At 39.5% G+C, this 17,706-nt stretch overlaps 1 protein-coding gene across 2 annotated transcripts in view; it reads right to left on the reverse strand.

Moving 5' to 3' along the window:
- Positions 1 to 17,706, reverse strand: part of LOC109323448 (contactin-associated protein-like 4) — a 421,861-nt gene that overhangs the window by 109,419 nt on the left and 294,736 nt on the right. For both annotated transcript variants that reach the window (XM_019555012.1, XM_019555011.1), the window contains exons 8-9: positions 15,873 to 16,134; positions 1,131 to 1,280 (exon numbers count right to left, since the gene is read on the reverse strand). In XM_019555012.1, coding sequence (XP_019410557.1) covers positions 1,131 to 1,280; positions 15,873 to 16,134 — 412 coding nt within the window. The remainder of the gene's footprint in view (positions 1 to 1,130; positions 1,281 to 15,872; positions 16,135 to 17,706) is intronic.

The raw sequence follows: 17,706 nt of genomic DNA on the forward strand, positions 1-17,706 counted from the left end.
TGTCCCAGCCCCAGCCCTAATCCCTCCCTTGCTGTGGGGGTGTTGATCTGCCCCCTCCCACATCCCTTCTCTCCCCCTCCACCCACCACAACAGACTTACCAGCTGGAGACAGCTTAATCTACGGCCCAATCTCGGAATCGCACTGAATCTCCAGATCCAAATTGGCCGAATCATATCAGGACAGTGATTCAAATCACTGAATTGAATTACTGTTCCTCTGAATTGGACAAACCCATATTTGAAGCAAATACTTGCTGCTTCACACAGGCCTACTAATTAGCACCTCTAGCCAACTTGATTAATCAAGGCTGCTCCAATGCAGTGTAATTACAGTGCATCAGAGCAGCCTCCTGGCACATGTACATGCATTCTTAGACACCAAAGCTAGCTATGTAACTGCCATTTAGGTACTAAAGTGGAACAGGATTCTACCCCAAGTACCTAAGGTACTTTTGAAAATGGGACTTTAGATATTTGATGCATATATTATCTGGAATAAGTGCAATGGCCCTCTTTACCTTGAAAATCTAAGAAAAAACATTGGTTACATCAAATGGTCACTTATATAAGGGTATTATTTTATCATTTATGATGCTAAATGTAAACAAGGGCACCTTACAGGTACAGCAAAAGGAACTACCAGTACAGATTTTTTTTTCGAGCATACAACTTACCACCCAAAATAAGGGTGTGACATTATAGGTCAACAGTCCCTGTGGAGAAAAATTACCATTTTATCCATAAAAATTAGAAGGAGAAAAAGCCCAACTTTAAAACAAATAAACTTGATTTTTTTTCCCCAGAAGGAATATAGCTCTTGGGGCTTCTTAAGGTGGCCACCTTACTAATTGTATTAATGATAGTATAATATTAGGGGACTACATTTTCAAAAGTGATTATGATGTTGTTCATTAAAATTAATATGGTGCCAGCTTCATAAGAATGAAAGGAGCCATAATTCCAGGCATTTCCAAAAGCCCATTTTGAAAATCAGATCCTTTGAGAGAGATGGAAATTGGGTACCCAGAACTTGATGGTAAAACAAATATTGAAACACTTTAAAAAATACAGGCCAAGAATAAAGCATATTGCTTAACCCTAGGCTATTTCTAGTATATTAAAAAATCACCTCCAAAATAGTAAGTATCTCCTGAATAAATCTGCATAGGTACTGTAGCATGAGCAGATAAGGTTCCATCATTGTCCACCATTATACTCATACGATTCCTTTTGGCAGATAAAAAAACTGAATGCCACTGACCATTGTTTAATCCAGCACCTAGAAGGAAAAGAAAGCGTAAGATAACATAACTTCGAGTAATACATGTTTAAAATAACTAATATGTATAGGTTTTAAGCAGGAAGAACACAGTAAATATTCAATAACTTACAAAGCAAGTCAAAGACAAAGTAAATAAATAAAAATATGAAGAAGAGAGGATACAGTTTTGTCTTCTGTGAAATAAATAAAAAGTCATTTTCTAATAGGTAAAAAAATCCTTTTATGAATGTACAAACTATAGTTGTAATATCCCCAGTTATCAGCAATGCATCCCTCCAATGTAGTGCTTATACAAAATGCCCTTTTAACTTAGAAAGTTATCATTAAAATATTATGGTGATGTCTCATGCTGCACTTTACAGATATCACAGATTTTTATGGCTATTTTCAGGGCATTATTTCATCTTTTAAAATAAAACATAGACATTTTATTGAAACCCATCCTTTAAATGCTAGAATAACCACAGCAAAATCAGCAGAATGTCACAATATTTTTGGTAGGGGTGGAGTGAACTTTTACAGAAAAATGATAAAGGATAGAAATACACAATCACTAGTATGAGAATAATTTTAACAGACCAACCACTCCCTTTTTGGTCTCCCAGTCCTTGTATTCACGTAAAATATGTAAAACACCTTGGAACAAAAAAAAAAAAAAAAATCCCCTGGGTGCACACGCACACACGCACACAAAAAGGACTTAACACAGACAATGGATTTATCGCTATGACCATCTCTTTACTATATTAGGTACCTTCTCTATACACCACAGACAATGCATAAGTTTTTGTGAGCTCAAGCTCATTTCATGGTTATCTATCCTGCTTTCTGCCTGAATCACAGAATCATAGAAAATTAGGGTTGGAAGGGACCTCAGGAGGTCATCTAGTTCAACACCCTCCTCAAATCAGGACCAGCCCAACCTAGATTGTCCCAGCCAAGGCTTCATCTAGCAGGGTCTTAAAACCCCCCAAGGATGGAGATTCCAAAACCTTTCTGGGTAACCTGTTCCAGTGCTTTACTATCCTCTTAGTGAGAAAGTTCTTCCTAACCTAAACTTTCTTTTGCTGCACCTTGAGAACATTGCTCCTTGTTTTGTCATCTGCCACCACTGAGAATGGTTTAGCTCCATCCTCTCTGGAACTACTACATATGCATTAATGTGCTGTTGCTACTGAGCATTAAGTTTAGTACCTCTACTATTAGGTATTATGTAAATGTTCAGTAGCCAGCACTAATGCACATTAGCAACGGTGTTTTGTGATGCTTAATGCACAGTAGATTAAGTTGACTGCGCATTAGCTCGTTAGAATGTTTTTTGCTGTGATGTGCTAATGCACAGTAGAATTAGTCTACTGAGCATTAAGTATCTCATCTAGATATGCCCCCCTTAAGGTAATTGAAGGCTGCTATTAAATCCCATCTCAGTTTTCTCCTCTTCAAACTAATTACCTCAGCCTCTCCTTATAAGTCATGGCCCCAACACTCTAACCATTTTCTTTGCTCTCCACTGAACTCTCTCCAACTTGTCTACATCCTTTTTGTAGTGGGGGCGGGGGGCAAAACTGCACACAATACTGCAGATGTGGCCTCACCAGTGCTGAATAGAGGGGAAGAATCACTTCCCTCAATCTAATTCTATGATTCTATTATACTTACGTACTGCCTTATGTCATTAGTCTTCTTTGCAACAAGGGCACACAGTTGGTTCATATTCAGCTTATTGTCCACTGTAACCCCCAGGTCCCTTTCTGCAAAGCTGCTTAATGGCCAGTCAGTCCCTAGTCTGTACTGGTACACGGGATCAGTCTAAGTGCAGAACTTTGCACTTGTCCTTTTTCAACCTCATTAGATGTATTTTCACCTAATCTTCCAATATGTCAAGATCACTGTCAATCCTAGCCCTACCCTCTAGTTTATCTATTACTTCCCCAGCCTCGTATCATCTGCAGACTTGCTAATGGTGCAATCTATCCCATCTTCCAGATCATTAATGAAGATATTGAACAAAATGGGCCCCAGAACCAACCCCTGGGGCACTCAACTGGATTCCAGCTGCCAACTAGACATTGAGCCATTGATCACTCCTTGTTGATCCCAACAAATGAGCCAGCTTTCTATCCACCTTACAGACCATTTATCCAACCCATACTTTCCCTGCTTGCTTGTCAGAATGTTGTGGGAGGCTGTATGAAAAGCCTTGGTACAGTCAAGGTATATCACGTCCACTGCTATTCTTACAAACACAGAGCCAGTCATCTCATCATACAAGACAATCAGGATGGTCAGACATGACTTTTCCTTGACTTCATACTAACACAGCTAACCACCTCTCTCTACTATAGGTAATAGCAACCAACTTCCCTTTTGATTTTTTTCATTCTTTTACACTATTAGATTATATAGTTTGACTGTCCATATTTTTTTTGCATATTCTTCTTTTAACTTATTTTATTGAATGTTTTTACTGTCTTCTTCCACTTCTTTAAATAGTATTACATTTACATTATAGAGTTCAACATAAGTCAGTGTTTTTTATATTCTATTTAGCTTAAGCTCTTTATGCTTCTCTCCAAAACATGAGGAAGGGCCTTAAAGTTTGTCTAAGATCTTTCCCAACTGCAACTATACAGTTGGTCCAAAAAGATATTATCCTTACTTGTCACAAAATTTATTTTGCTTTTCCATTTAATGTAGTATAGAGGTGGTTAGCTTTATTAATCTGAAGTCAGACAGAGGATAGCGTGAAGTAGCACTTAAGAGACTAATTAGACCAGAATGCCATGAAAGTTCATAGGCAACAACACATTTGTTTGATGGACTGTAAGGTGGATAGAAAACTGGCTGTGGCTTCAGGCTCAGAGGGTAGTAATCAATGGTTCAATGTCTAGCTGGCAGCCAGTATCAAGTGGAGTGCCCCAGGGGTCTGTCCTAAGGCCAGTTTTGTTCAATGTCTTCATCAATGACCTAGAAGATGTCATGGAGTTCACTCTCAGCAAATTTGCAGATGACACCAAGCTGGGGGGAGTAGTAGATACACTGGAGGGTACAGCTATGATACAGAGTAACCTAGAAAAATTGGAGGATTGGGCCAAAATAAATGTCATGAGGTTCAACATGGACAAGTGCAAAGTCCTGGACTTAAGCTGGAACAATCCCAAGCACCAGTACAGGCTGTGAGCTGTCTGGCTCAGCAGCAGGTCTGCAGAAAAGGACCTCAGGGTTACAGTGGACAATAAGCTAAATATGAGCCAACAGTGTGCCCATGTTGCCAAGAAGGTTAACCACATACTGGCTTACATTGGGAGGTATGTTGCCAGCAGGTTAAGGGAAGTGATTATTTTCCTCTATTCTGCACTGTTGAGGCCACATCTAGAGTACTGTGTTCAGTTTTGGGCACCCCACCACAGAAAGGATGTGGACAAAAGAGTCCAGTAGAGGACTACAAAATGGTTTGGGGGCTGGGGCACATGACTTCTGAGGAGAGGGTGAGGGAAGTGGGCTTATTCAGTCTACATAAGAAAATAGTGAGAGGGGATTTAATAGCAGCCTTCAACTACCTGAAGCGGGGTTCAAAAAATGATGGAGCTAGCCTGTTCTCAGTGTCATCAGTAGATGACAGAACAAGGAAAAGTGGTCTCAAGTTGCAGCAAGGGAAGTTTAAGTTAGATATTAGGAAGTATTTTCTCACTAGGAGGGTAGTAAAACACTGGAACAGATTACCCAGAGAGGCAGTGGAATCTCTGTCCTTGGAGGTTTCTAAGACCCTTTGGATGGGATGATCTAGTTGGGGATATTTCTGCTTTGAGCAGGGGGCTGGACTAGATGACTTCCAGACTTCCCTTCCAACCCTAATTTTCTATTATTCTATGATTCTATGCTACAGAGAATAAAAAGATAGAGTTTTTGTGTTATCTATTGGGAGTTTAGCCATATAATATCTATAGATGTTAGTTAGGGTCCCAAAAGGGAATATACCAGATGCAAACCTAAAGTCTTGATTCAGGAAAAAACTTAAGCATATGCTTTCCCATTACTGTATCTAGTCACTATTCTTATTCAAGAGAGCATGTCAATACACTTATAAATTTAAGGAATCAGTTTTAATTAAGCATATCCTTATGCACTGTCATGAATAGGATTTGGATTGGAAGCAAAAGATACAGCCTTTGAATTATTTCAAGCTCCTTTTTCACATGTATTTTGTAGAGTATTTAGGTTTGTATGTCACTGGAGTGCAGCTGTGGTTCTTCCATATATATGCTAAAATAGCATTTGTTTCTCTACTCAACTCTAGAATTGAGCTTTTATCCTCAGAAAATAGATGAGTAATTACTACATATGTATACAACAGAGAAAGGAAATCCAAAAAAGGCTAAAACATTTCAAATGGCCAAGAACACAGAATCGACATTATGATAAATAATTTGAAACAAGTACAAAAGGCAATTCCTGTGTGTAAAGCAGCAGAAAAATCTCAGTCTGGCAGACACTATTAAAATGGCAAGTGGTAGGTATTCACTGGATGCATTTTCTGTAAAGAATTTATCTAATACATTAAGCACTTGCATGAGCTTCTCTATTTTCAATTTATTTTAGACTTTGTTTTTCCCCTTTTGTCTCTCTATTCAGCCATCATATTGCTGTAGAAACTTCAAGGGGATATTTTACTCTTGAGTAGTATCAGAATTTTGTAAATTCCTCACCATTTCCAGTAGATTGTCACAATAATGTGGCTTACAGATCATCTTGTCCCTCATTGATACTAATTTGTCTGATTTCTTCTTTAGGAAAATGTTCTATTAATTATAAAATATTGATTTTTCCCAAGGGAAATATTAAAAGCTGTATTCTAAATTCACCCCATACATCAGCCATCAATACAAAGGAGCTATAAAGACTTGTAGCATAGAAATTACAGCACTGTACAGTAATCATTTAGCAACAAAGACGTGGCATGCCAACCATCTCCTTCCACGTAGCAAATGTGTAGAGCATGAATGGAACTTTCCTGCAATCTAGAGAGCCTCTGTTGACAAAGATAACTCTTAGTACAATTCAAAGTATAATTTAGAGTAGCCATCACACTACTGCAACTTATTTAGGGAGTACAGGGCTGGTCCCACTTTGAGAAAGTGTTTTAAAGATCTGGTTATCCTGGGTCAGTCACTTCATAGATTCTTGACAGATGGCAGGCTAAGACACTAAAGCAATATTAAAGTTACAGCAGGAACTGTCTTGTGGTATCTTGGCCAGTTTTTGATCACATTTTATACTGCAACATTTAAACCTAATGGGTGCAAGTATCAATCACTCCTATTTTCTCTGAGTGCTATTGCACAGGTAGAACTAGTCACATAAACCAAACTTCAAAGTAACAAAATACCCAAAGAAAAAGGAGATAAAGAAGCCTTAAATGCATGTCTTTTAAATTATCTTATATTAGGAACATACAGGATACATCTGAGGAATAAAGGGAAGAGTATCTTCAAAGACAGGCTTGCTAATCTAACAAGAAAGGCTTTAAACTAAGTTTACCAGGGGATGGACACCAAAGCCCTGCATAAAGTGGGGAAGTGGGAGACCTGGAGGAAACACAAGGAGGAGAGGACAACAGGGGAGGCTTCCTCATTCTTCCTCAAAAAGTAGCCCAATCAATTAGTTACCTCAAGTGTCTGTACACAAGTGCATAGAACTGGGAAACAGGTAGGAAGAATTGGAAGTCCTTGCACAGTCAAGAAACTATGATGTAATTGGAATAACAGAAATGGTGGGATAGCTTGCATGACTAGAGCGCTGTCATGGAAGGGTACAAATGGTTCATGAAGGACAGGAAGGAGAGAAGAGGAGGAGGAGTTGTGCTGTATGTAAAAGAGTTGTATGAAAGCTCATAGCTCCATTATGAAACAATAAATAGGCCTGCTGAAAGTTTTTGGGATAAGGTTAGAGGGCAACAAGGGCGATGTTGTGGTGGGTTTCTGCTATAGATTGAGTTCAGAATCCTGACAAAAGGAAGAAAGGAGAGCAGCAGAGAATGGACTCTGGACCTCAGAAAAGTAGACTTTGACTCACTCAGGGAACTGATGGGCAGGATCCCCTGGGAGACCGGTATGAGGGAGAAAGGAGTCCAGGAGATCTGGTTGTATTTTAAAGAAAACTTACAGAGGGCACAGGAACAAACCATCCCAATGTTCAGGAAGAAGAGCAAATATGGCAGGAGACCAGCCTGGTTTAGCAGAGAACTCTTTGGTGAGCATAAACACAAAAAAGAAGCTTACAAGAAGTGCAAACTTGGACAAATGACTAGGAAGGAGTATAAGCATATTGCTTAGGCATGCTTGCTAATCTAACAAGGAAGGCTTTAAACTAAGTTTACCAGGGGATGGACACCAAAGCCCTGCATTACGTGGGGAAGTGGGAGACCTGGAGGAAACACAAGGAGGAAAAGACAACAGGGGAGGCCTCTTCATTCTTCCTCAAAAAGTAGCCCAATCAATTAGTTACCTCAAGTGTCTGTACACAAGTGCATAGAACTGGAAAACAGGTAGGAAGAATTGGAAGTCCTTGCACAGTCAAGAAACTATAATGTAATTGGAATAACAGAGATGGTGATAATTAGAGATGAAATCAGGAAGACCAAAGCACAAGTAGAGTTGCAGCTAGCAAGGGACATGAAGGTTAACAGTAGGGGTTTCTACAAGTGTGTTAGCAAGAGGAACATCAGGGAAAGTGTGAGTCCCTCACTGAATGTGGGAGGCAACCTAGTAATGATGATGAGGAAACGGCTGAAGTACTCAATGCCTTTTTTACCATGGTCTTCACAGGCAAGGTCAGCTCCCAGCCTGCTGCACTGGGCACCATAGTTTTGGGAGAAGGTAAGCGGCCCTCATTGGTGAAAGAACAGGTGAGGGAGTATTTAGAAAAGCTGGATGTGTACAAGAACATGGGATCGAATGGGATGCACCTACAGGTGTTGAGGGAGTTGGCTTATTTGATTGCAGAGCCATTGGCCACTATCTTTGAAAACTCATAGCAATCAGGGAAGGTCCTGGACAACTGGAAAATGCCTATCTTTAAGAAAGGGAAGGAGGAGTATCTGGGCACCTACAGACCAGTCAGCCTCACCTCAGTCCCTGAAAAAATAATTGGAGCAGGTCCTCAAGAATCCATTTCTCAGCACTTCAAGGACTAACATCATGAACAGTCAGCACAGATTCACCAAGGGCAAGTCATGCCTAACTAAGCTGATTGCCTTCTTCAATGAGATGACTGGCTATGTGGATGTGGGGAAAGCAGTGGATGTGAAATACTTTATCTTTAGAAAGGCTTTTGATATGGTCACCCACAGAATTATTGCAAGCAAGCTAAGGAAATATGGATTGGATGAATAGACTGTAAGGTGGATAGAAAGTTGGCTAGATTGTCAGGCTCAATGGAGAGTGATCAACGGCTCAATGTCTAGCTGGCAGTTGGTATCAAGTGGAGTGCCCCAGGGGCTGGTCCAGGGGGCTGTTTTGTTCAATATCTTCATAAACAATCTGAAAGATGGGATGGATTGCAACCTAAGCAAGTTTGCAGATGACACCAAGCTGGGGGGAGTAGTAGATATGTTGGAGGTTACGGCTAGGATTCAGAATGACCTAGACAAATTGGAGGATTGGGTCAAAAGAAAGTTCAAAAAGGACAAGTGCAAAGTCTTGCACTTAGGACAGAACAATCCCATGCCCTACTACAGACTACATTTTTATGGTTCTATGATTCTATGAACACAACAGATACTGCAGAGTATTTCCATCAAAGAGAACCTACATATGGAGAATGTAAATGAAGAAGACAGCAGAGGCATAGTAGTGCAGCTCTGCTGCTGGGACAATCACAAACACTCAGGACAGTTGACTCTACTACTGTACTGCTTCTGGCGATGACTTTTTCATGTGTGTACCCCCACACCCAAAAAGAGCATCCTCCCCACTCTCTTCCCCCTCCTTCCCACCCACCCTCAGTTATGCAACTAGGTAAATTAAAATAAACAAAATCTAAGAAAGTATGTTTCCTATTTTCTAGGAATCTAACTAGTTCTCTCACATCACCCATTGTAACACTTCTTTTTAGTGACAGTGTAAGAGCTTCATTACACATTGCAGTTTTAGCTCCTCAAATGTTGATCATTGTTAGATCTTTGTTGTACAGTAATTTTGGGCAGCTTCTGGAGCTCTTAATACCTGGATTGTCTGAACATTAACACCAAAAATGTATTTTAAGTACTCATTATGCAGCTAAATGTTACACCATCTAGGTCAGGTTTACTTTTTGATCTGCATAACTCAGGTCCTATTCCATTATGGTGTGGCCACTCCCCATACATGTACCAACCAAGCAGAAGTCTTCCAATATCCTAGCATCTCTTACATCCCTGTCCATAGAACAAGGATAGAAGTCTGTCCTGGCTTGCCAGCCTTCTAGTGGCAACTCACATCTACAGCTTCTAGTCCTGCCTCTGTTCCTTAGGCCTCTAGTGGCAAGTCACAGCTGTGCAGGTAGGGGATGGTCAGAGAAGGTTTCCTTAACTAAGGATATGACTGCTCCAAACTCCAAGCTAGCACTAACATTGATTAACATTTGTGTAGCTTACTGTGTAAGGTGTAACAGTGCACTTAGACTAAGGTGCGGCCACTCTGTGCTACACCATAATGTACACACCCCACCTGCCCTGCTTCCCACTGGCCCAGTTTTGGACCATTACCCCTGCCTGCCCTCCCCAGCACCCAGATCCCTGCTTACTGCCCCACTGCATCCCTCCCTCCACTTACTTGTGCCTGCCAGTTAACCATTCCCTGCCTACTCCCTCAGGACAGACTGCACAGTCAGCCACAAGTAAGTGGGGGTGAAGGAGCAGGTGAAACTGGAGGGCCCAGAATAAGAGGAGGAGGTGATTCTAACTTTTCAGGCTCCTGCTGGTATGAACATGTGACTGCTCCAAATTTGAGCTAACACTAACATTTGTACAGCTCACAGTGTAAAGTGTAACAACGCCATAAATCATAAGCAGTAAATCATCTCCAGTATCACTGCAATAATACCATACTTGTCGCATCACATTTTTACAGTGGCCAAATAGAGTTTTTGAAAAGAAAAAAAATCTGCATATAGACCATTTGCCCAGCCTTTATAAAAAAACCAAATCCTTGTAGACCTCGTATATCACAGATGAAGAGAACAGAACAGATTATCTTCTCGATGTGGCACAACCCCCTTGAGGTGACATTTTCACTGAAACATGCTGAGTTTTGCTTTTGGTTCTTCTTGCTGTCATGCAGGACTATTATCTTCTGTCTTCTTTCCAAGGCAGAATCATTGTCTAGTGAACTATATCTACTTCTAATCCTTGGTGCTGCATGTGGGTTTATTAACTTCATGCTCTAATAAATATTCCCTTTTATAAGCATTATAAATGAAAACCACAAGTGTTTACACATACACAGATTACAGGATTCTTTGCTACAAAAAAGCATCCTGCATGAATGGATTAAATATAGGAACTGATTAGGTTCATGGGAAATGGATAATAGAACTTTTAGGAAACTCATGCCTGACTTACTTGCTATAATTTTTTGAGCATGCTGAATGCTACTGAGGGATGTAGTTCATCTCTATTTCCAGAAGAATGCCTGGAAAGATGCTAGTGAATGTTATTTAGCCCAAAGGAGAGGAAGTACTTCCATGAAGTCCCTTGGGTACATCTGGGAGCTGCAGAATACCATAGGGGAGCATGAAAGTGTCTGTAGATAATTATTCATTGCAAGCATGAATTAGATTCATGAACTTAATTTGTTTATAGATTCATAAATTGTAGAGTTGGAAGGCACCACAAAGGATCATCGTGTCCAACCCCCTGCCTCTGGGAAGAAAGAGGACTGAGGTCAGATGACTCCAGCCAAGTGTCTATCAAGCATCCTCTTAAAGACCTCCAAGTTACGTGATAGTACCACCTCTCTTGGAAGCCCATTTCAGATTCTGGCCCCCCTTACTGTAAAAAATTTCTTCCTAATGTCTAACCTGAATCTACTCTCCACTAGTTTGCACCCATTACTCCTAGTTACTCCTAGGGGCACTCTGGTAAATAGCAGGTCTCCAATTCCCTGTTATCCTCCCTTGATAAACTTATAGGTAGCTACAAGGTCTTCCCTCAGACGTCTCTTGTGAAGGCTGAAGAGATCCAGATCCCTCAACCTCCCCTTGTATGGTCTTTCACGGAGGCCATCCTTGTAAGAGGAGCGAGATGGTACTGAGAGTATATGAGGAATGTCCAAAAAAAACTGGTGCAGATTTTTTTTGTGTTTTCCTGATTTTTGCTTGAGAATATCTGTGGAGTTTTGAATTTTGTACAAGAAAATTATTGAGCCAAAAAGTGATTAAGTATTAACGCCGGTTAAAACAATTAATTCCATGGATTTATATAATAAATAGCTAACTCAGTCTGTTACTTCTTTCAGTGCTGGCAGCACAGCTGGCACAGGGGTCCTGGTGGCAGCAATGTGTTGCACCGCTCCACTCCATTCTCCCACACTGGGTCCTACCCACTCATCCATGGAGACAGCTCTTGCCCATGCCGGTCCAGCCAGGCTGCAGTCTTGTTGCTGCTGTGGGTGCACAAATCCCCATGCCCTCCACCACCCCACACACTAGGGGTATGTGTTCTGAGGGCTAGGGGGGGGCACAAGGGTAGTGGGTTGGGAGTAAGGGGCACCAGCAGGGTCAGGAGGCTATTTTCTACTCAAGCTATTTACTGGGTTGGGACTGGCCATTAGTTTTTACAAATGGATCCTGATACAAAAAGGTTGAAAACCACTGGTTTAAAGAATAATTAGTAGATTTAACCTGAAATATAGTATCTGAATGTAATGCTTTTAAAATCATTTAATTAAAAGTTACTATTTTAAAAATGCACATCAAAAGGTCATATAAAGAAGCTGAGTAGTTGTATCTCAAACATGCATACATATTGTAACTCAATTTGGACTCATCATTCATAGATTCATAGATTTTTAAGGCTGGAAGGGACCTTGGAAGATCATTGTGTTGCACCAAACAGGAAAGATATTTGGGGGTCAGGTGACCCCAAGGTGACTGTCTAGCCTCTTCTTGAAGATTTCCAGGTTAGGTGATTGCACCGCCACTGAAGGGAGCTTATTCCACATTCTGAACACCCTGAATGTGAAGAAGTTTTTCCTAATGTTGAGCTCCTTCCAGGAGTTTGTGGCCATTACCCATGGTTTTCCCCTCGGGTGTCCTGGTGAACATTTGCTCACTGAGCCCTTGATATATTCCCCTAGTGAAGCAGTAAGCTGCTACCAGGTCCCCTCAGCCTTCTTTTCCTCAGGTTGAAGAGTCCCAAATCCCTCAGCCTTTCCTTGTATGGCTTGCCTTTAAAGACTCTGATCATATGGGTGGCTCTTCTTTGCACTCTCTCAAGCTTGTCCACATCGTTGTTAAATTGTGGCACCCAGAACTGGATGTAGTACTCTAGCTGTGGTCTCATCAGTGCTCCACATACATTAACTCTGTTCATTTCCTTTTAGAAAAAATCTCTTCGCTCTTTCTCAACTTTTGATGACCAACTTGCAAAGAGACTACATAGGACAAAAGATATCAAACAATCCTTCTCTAACAGAAGGATTTAGCTTATTTTAACTTAATTATTCATGAATTAATATACTATTTCCCCTCTTTTTATATGGCTGAAGAAATCTTTAAAAAAACTCATGGTAATAAGTTCTGAGAACTGCTCAAAATAATATGCTCTGATTTAATTATCAAATTTTGTATGTGTGAAAGCCAGGTCATATGTCTCTGCCTTTAGGGGAACAAACCTGTCCAACCATCCATAATTTAATTATTCAATCTCCAAATGCAGACTTGATTTGCTCCAATGAATGTAACAACAATAAACACTTCAAAAGCTCAAGAAAAAGTTTACTGTATGGTTTGTTAGATAACTTCCTGCTTAAGAGAAAATAAGAGATTTAAAAAAAAATACATTAGCTTCTGATTTGCATAGACAAATGTTGTTCTGCATATCAGACCATATAAAGAGATTAGTATTTTTATAAAATATAATCATATTAAATTTTATTCTAATATGGCATTTCAAGATTTATTTGAGAATTTTCAGCCTATTAAAACAAGTTACATACTTTGATTGCTATTTTGATACTTAATAATTTATCTTACATGCATGTCAGTAGCTCAGTTAAAAGTGACATTACCTTCAACAGGCCTAGGAAAGTGACATTGCACTGAAGCAATTTCATTAACATATATCATATAATTGAGCTGTGATTTAAACAGCTTCCGAAGAAGTCAAATGCATCACTGTAAACTACACGCTGCTGACACATATACTATGGAATTAACATTTTCAGATTGTGAGTCTGGGGAAACCCATTTGTCATTAACATGGTACACTCTGTGCATTGATTATGTTAATTTAAAACGTGTTGGGGCCAATCCTGTTCCCACTAAAATTTACAGAAAAATACCATTTGTCTTCAGTAGGAGGAGGACTGGAATGTTTATGTAAATGTTGGCATTATCCATGAACATTACTGACATGAAATTCTTTCTTGAATTAAATTAATCAACTTTACAATGTGCAAGTAATCATTATACCTTTGTGGAGAGATAATAAACTACAGAGTTATGTCTGTCTTTCCCTGCTGGAAGTAGAATGTTGTACCAGGTGGAACAGATAAAAAAGGATGAGAAACATAGCAGAAAGAGGCAACGGCAATGCAGTCTACCAAAGAGATCACTGAACTAAAGTTCAACAATTCTCAATTTCATTTTCAGCTGTTCCACTGACTTGGTGTGCATTGTTGCCCAAGATTCTGTGTTTATATTTCCTCTTTTTCTCTATGTTAGGTATTTAAATTGAAAGTTCTTTGGGCCAGGAACTGTGCCTGTGGGGGCGGGTCTACACAAGATGCTTTACTGAAGATTAGAGCAAATTACTGCACGGTAAGTGTCACCGTCTATATGGGCAGACACTTACTGTGCAGTAATTTGCTGTAATCATGAATACATAGCCCCACATAAGTAGATGAGTGCTCAGAAGAGTTTACTTGAGAGTACTCCAGAGCAAGGTGTTCCTAGATTATTTGCATGTGTATACATGCCCTGTATGTGTGTGTGTACGTGTGTGTGTGCATTTTTGCTCTTTTTACTTTCTTATTTAACTCTTTTCAGTCAATACATAAGCAAAAGGCCTGTCCTCTCACCCAACTTACAATGACCCCCAAATATTATGCAGTATGACTATTCTAGTTGCTCTTTGAATCCTTGAACATTCTCTCCTTAAGGCTAATATAACTGTTTCTGGTAGTACACTATCTTGGGCATCTACATCCATTTTATTTGAGGTTCATAGTCCATTAATCTGCTATTATCTATTTTTCCATTAGGAACTTCTCTGTGCTAATGGTACCATTGTCATCTGCAAGCATATCAACATGATATGCTATGGTACAGTAGCAGTGAGCTACTGCACCATAGCTCATGGCTCCTGTGCAGTAGGGTAGCCAGAGACTAACCATGATGCAACATTACTGTGTAATATTAATGAGCTACTGACAGTAGTATCAGGGAAAAAATGTGTGGTGACTGTACTGTGCAGTAACACCAGTTACTTCACAGGCATTTAGTACTCGCTTATACAAATACTAAATGACTGCATAGTAACAATTGCACAGTCTGCCGCACATGTAGGTGCTTCCTGCTTTATGCATTTTAGGCATATTCTGCTGCTGATCACAAACCCATGGAAAGCAAAACTTTTCATTGTAGCTTTTGCAGTTTTTTCAATATTGTGTTATCTTGTGTGTGTTACAGTATGTACTGTCACAAGCTATTTTGTGAACTCCAATTTTGAGCTTCGCATGTCTTTCAGCCTTGGGTCCATTTTCTCATTGTATTTCTTGTCCCTATCTTGTCAAATATTCTATCATATCTAGTTTCAGAGCACTTATCTTTATAAGTTGCACTCTGAAATATATGAATTACTTTGCCTGGCATATGCCGATGGCAAGGGTAAATTGGGTGTTTCAGAAGTTTCTTTCTGGATGTGTCTACACAAGATTTTTTATCAGAGCCCCATCCTACTCCCATAGCATGTATATAATTGTCTTTGATGGATCTACACTGAAATTCAGACAAACAACTGGTTTCTGTCTTCCAACTGTAAAGTTAGATGATAATAGTCAGGTTCTAAATTTATGGAATGCATGAAAGTATTTACATTCTATACACAGATTTGGGGCCCAAACTCCTGCTCAGACTCATGTGAAAAATTCTTGCTCAAACAAGTAGTCTACATCTACCAACAGTTGGAAGTGTATACATACACACACAGCAGAAAAAGAAAAAAAGGTTTGCTTTTGAAATTATCAACAGCAAAATTCACAAGAGTAAAGATTACTTACAAAAATAAGCATTGCAAAGTCAGATCATAAGAACAGATCACTGATACAGGATAAATAAGATCTTTTATACAACTCATCATTTTTTAAATAGAAATTTTAATGATTCTGATACCTGCACTGATGTCACTTTGTGGTTTTCCTGGTTTATAAAGGCTCATTTTAACTTTTCCATCCTTCAGATACAGAAGGAGACCACCTGAAGCCTGATATAGTTTACTGGATAACAAAAGTCCCTCTTTGTTCCAGGTACGAAACTGAAAACCGATGGATACTTCATCTTGCCCAGACATATCAGGCAGAGCTAGATAGCTACTGGAACTCAGAAAAGTGACAGGAACCATCTGTGGCTCTGAACAAGAAAAGGATATATTGCCCTGTAAATAAATGAAATAAATACAGTATAATGAATGTTCTGAGTACAACAATTCACCCCAAATATAGCTATATCAAACCGTTTATGGAAACTACATAGTTTAGCAATACCATGAAAAGATACTAACATCATAGCAGCATGATTTCCACCTTCTGTCTCCGTCAAGCTCCAAAACACCAAGATAACTACAAAGCCTCTCTCATGTTGTCCCCATTAGTCAAACATGCCAGAGACAAAGGTCTCAGTAGAAGCTAGAGAGGGACACCCCTTAATGTCTTCCTCAGTGTACTTCCATGTTTGGCATGTTTCAGCAGTAGGTACTTAAGATGTATTTGGAGACATTCAGGACGCATCATACCGCCACCAATTTAGACATGCCCATGAGAAGTACCTGAGAAGTATCAAAATAGCGAACAACTCCCAGCTAGGTGATCTAATAAGTTAAAATTCCAGGTGACAAGACTGATAGAAAGGTGTCACAGAGAATGCACTGAACTATTTTTTTTTTACAGTGGACTCTCTCTAGCACTTTCATGAGCTAGGCTGGACCTCCAAATGTCAGATAAGTTACCATTGAAGATCTGGTATTTAACAACAATTTAAAGATTAAATGTTCACATGAAAGAAGCAGTGCTGGACCTGGGGAAACGAATATTATAAAACACGGAATTTCTGGTCCTTGGGAAACTCAGTTTATTTACCTGAAATACACACTCTATCATTCTATTTGATTTAGAATAGAATATAATATTCATTTCCATAAATAATCAAGGAAAAAAATGCAGTTACTTACATCCAAATAGGATGTGTAGTTTCTCAAGTAAAAGGTAAGGCTCAGATCCTCAAATGTATTTAGGCATCTAACTCCAAATGCTTTCAGTGGGAGTTAGGTGCATAAGTATGAGTTAGATACCTAAATATAAGTTAGATGGATAAATGCGCTTAAGGACTAGGGGCCATCTGGCAAACATGCTCTAAGAAATGAGCATCAGAATGTCAACAGTAGTTTTGCACAAATTGATTTCAGAGTTAGTGGGCACTTCATGCATGTCTGTACAGATTCTTGGTTCAGATACCTGATGGACAATATGATCTAAACACTTATTAGCACCATTCTAAATGTAATTACAATCACACAGTATCATGAATGGCTAAAAGTAATTTTTCCCAGGCTATTAACACACATTTTTTACTGGTCAACACAAACTGCCTTTACACATCTAAGTTTATATAGAACTTTACACAGTAAGTGCATGGGTGTAATATCTCTAAGAAAATGCATACTTGCCCCTGGCTTTGTCAATAGATTAAGCTAATCTATTCTCTTTTACTCTGTAGGGGAAAAAATGAAAAGCTCTCTCTTATGAATGCAACCATAGAAAGATGGATAGTAAACTGAACTGACCCACAGTGAAAAGGCAATCAACAGACTAATAAACCTTGTTAAAAGCTAAAAGCTTTACCATCTGTAGATTCCCCCTTCACATCATTTGGACAGCTGCCTGATACCATAGCAAACCAGCAGACTGCCTACTTAACAAGGAGTCAGAAAGAGCATGGATGCTTTCTGGCA

The sequence above is a fragment of the Crocodylus porosus genome, unplaced genomic scaffold, assembly GCF_001723895.1.
Source record: "Crocodylus porosus isolate Cpor-Errol unplaced genomic scaffold, CroPor_comp1, whole genome shotgun sequence".
Lineage (NCBI taxonomy): Eukaryota > Metazoa > Chordata > Crocodylia > Crocodylidae > Crocodylus > Crocodylus porosus.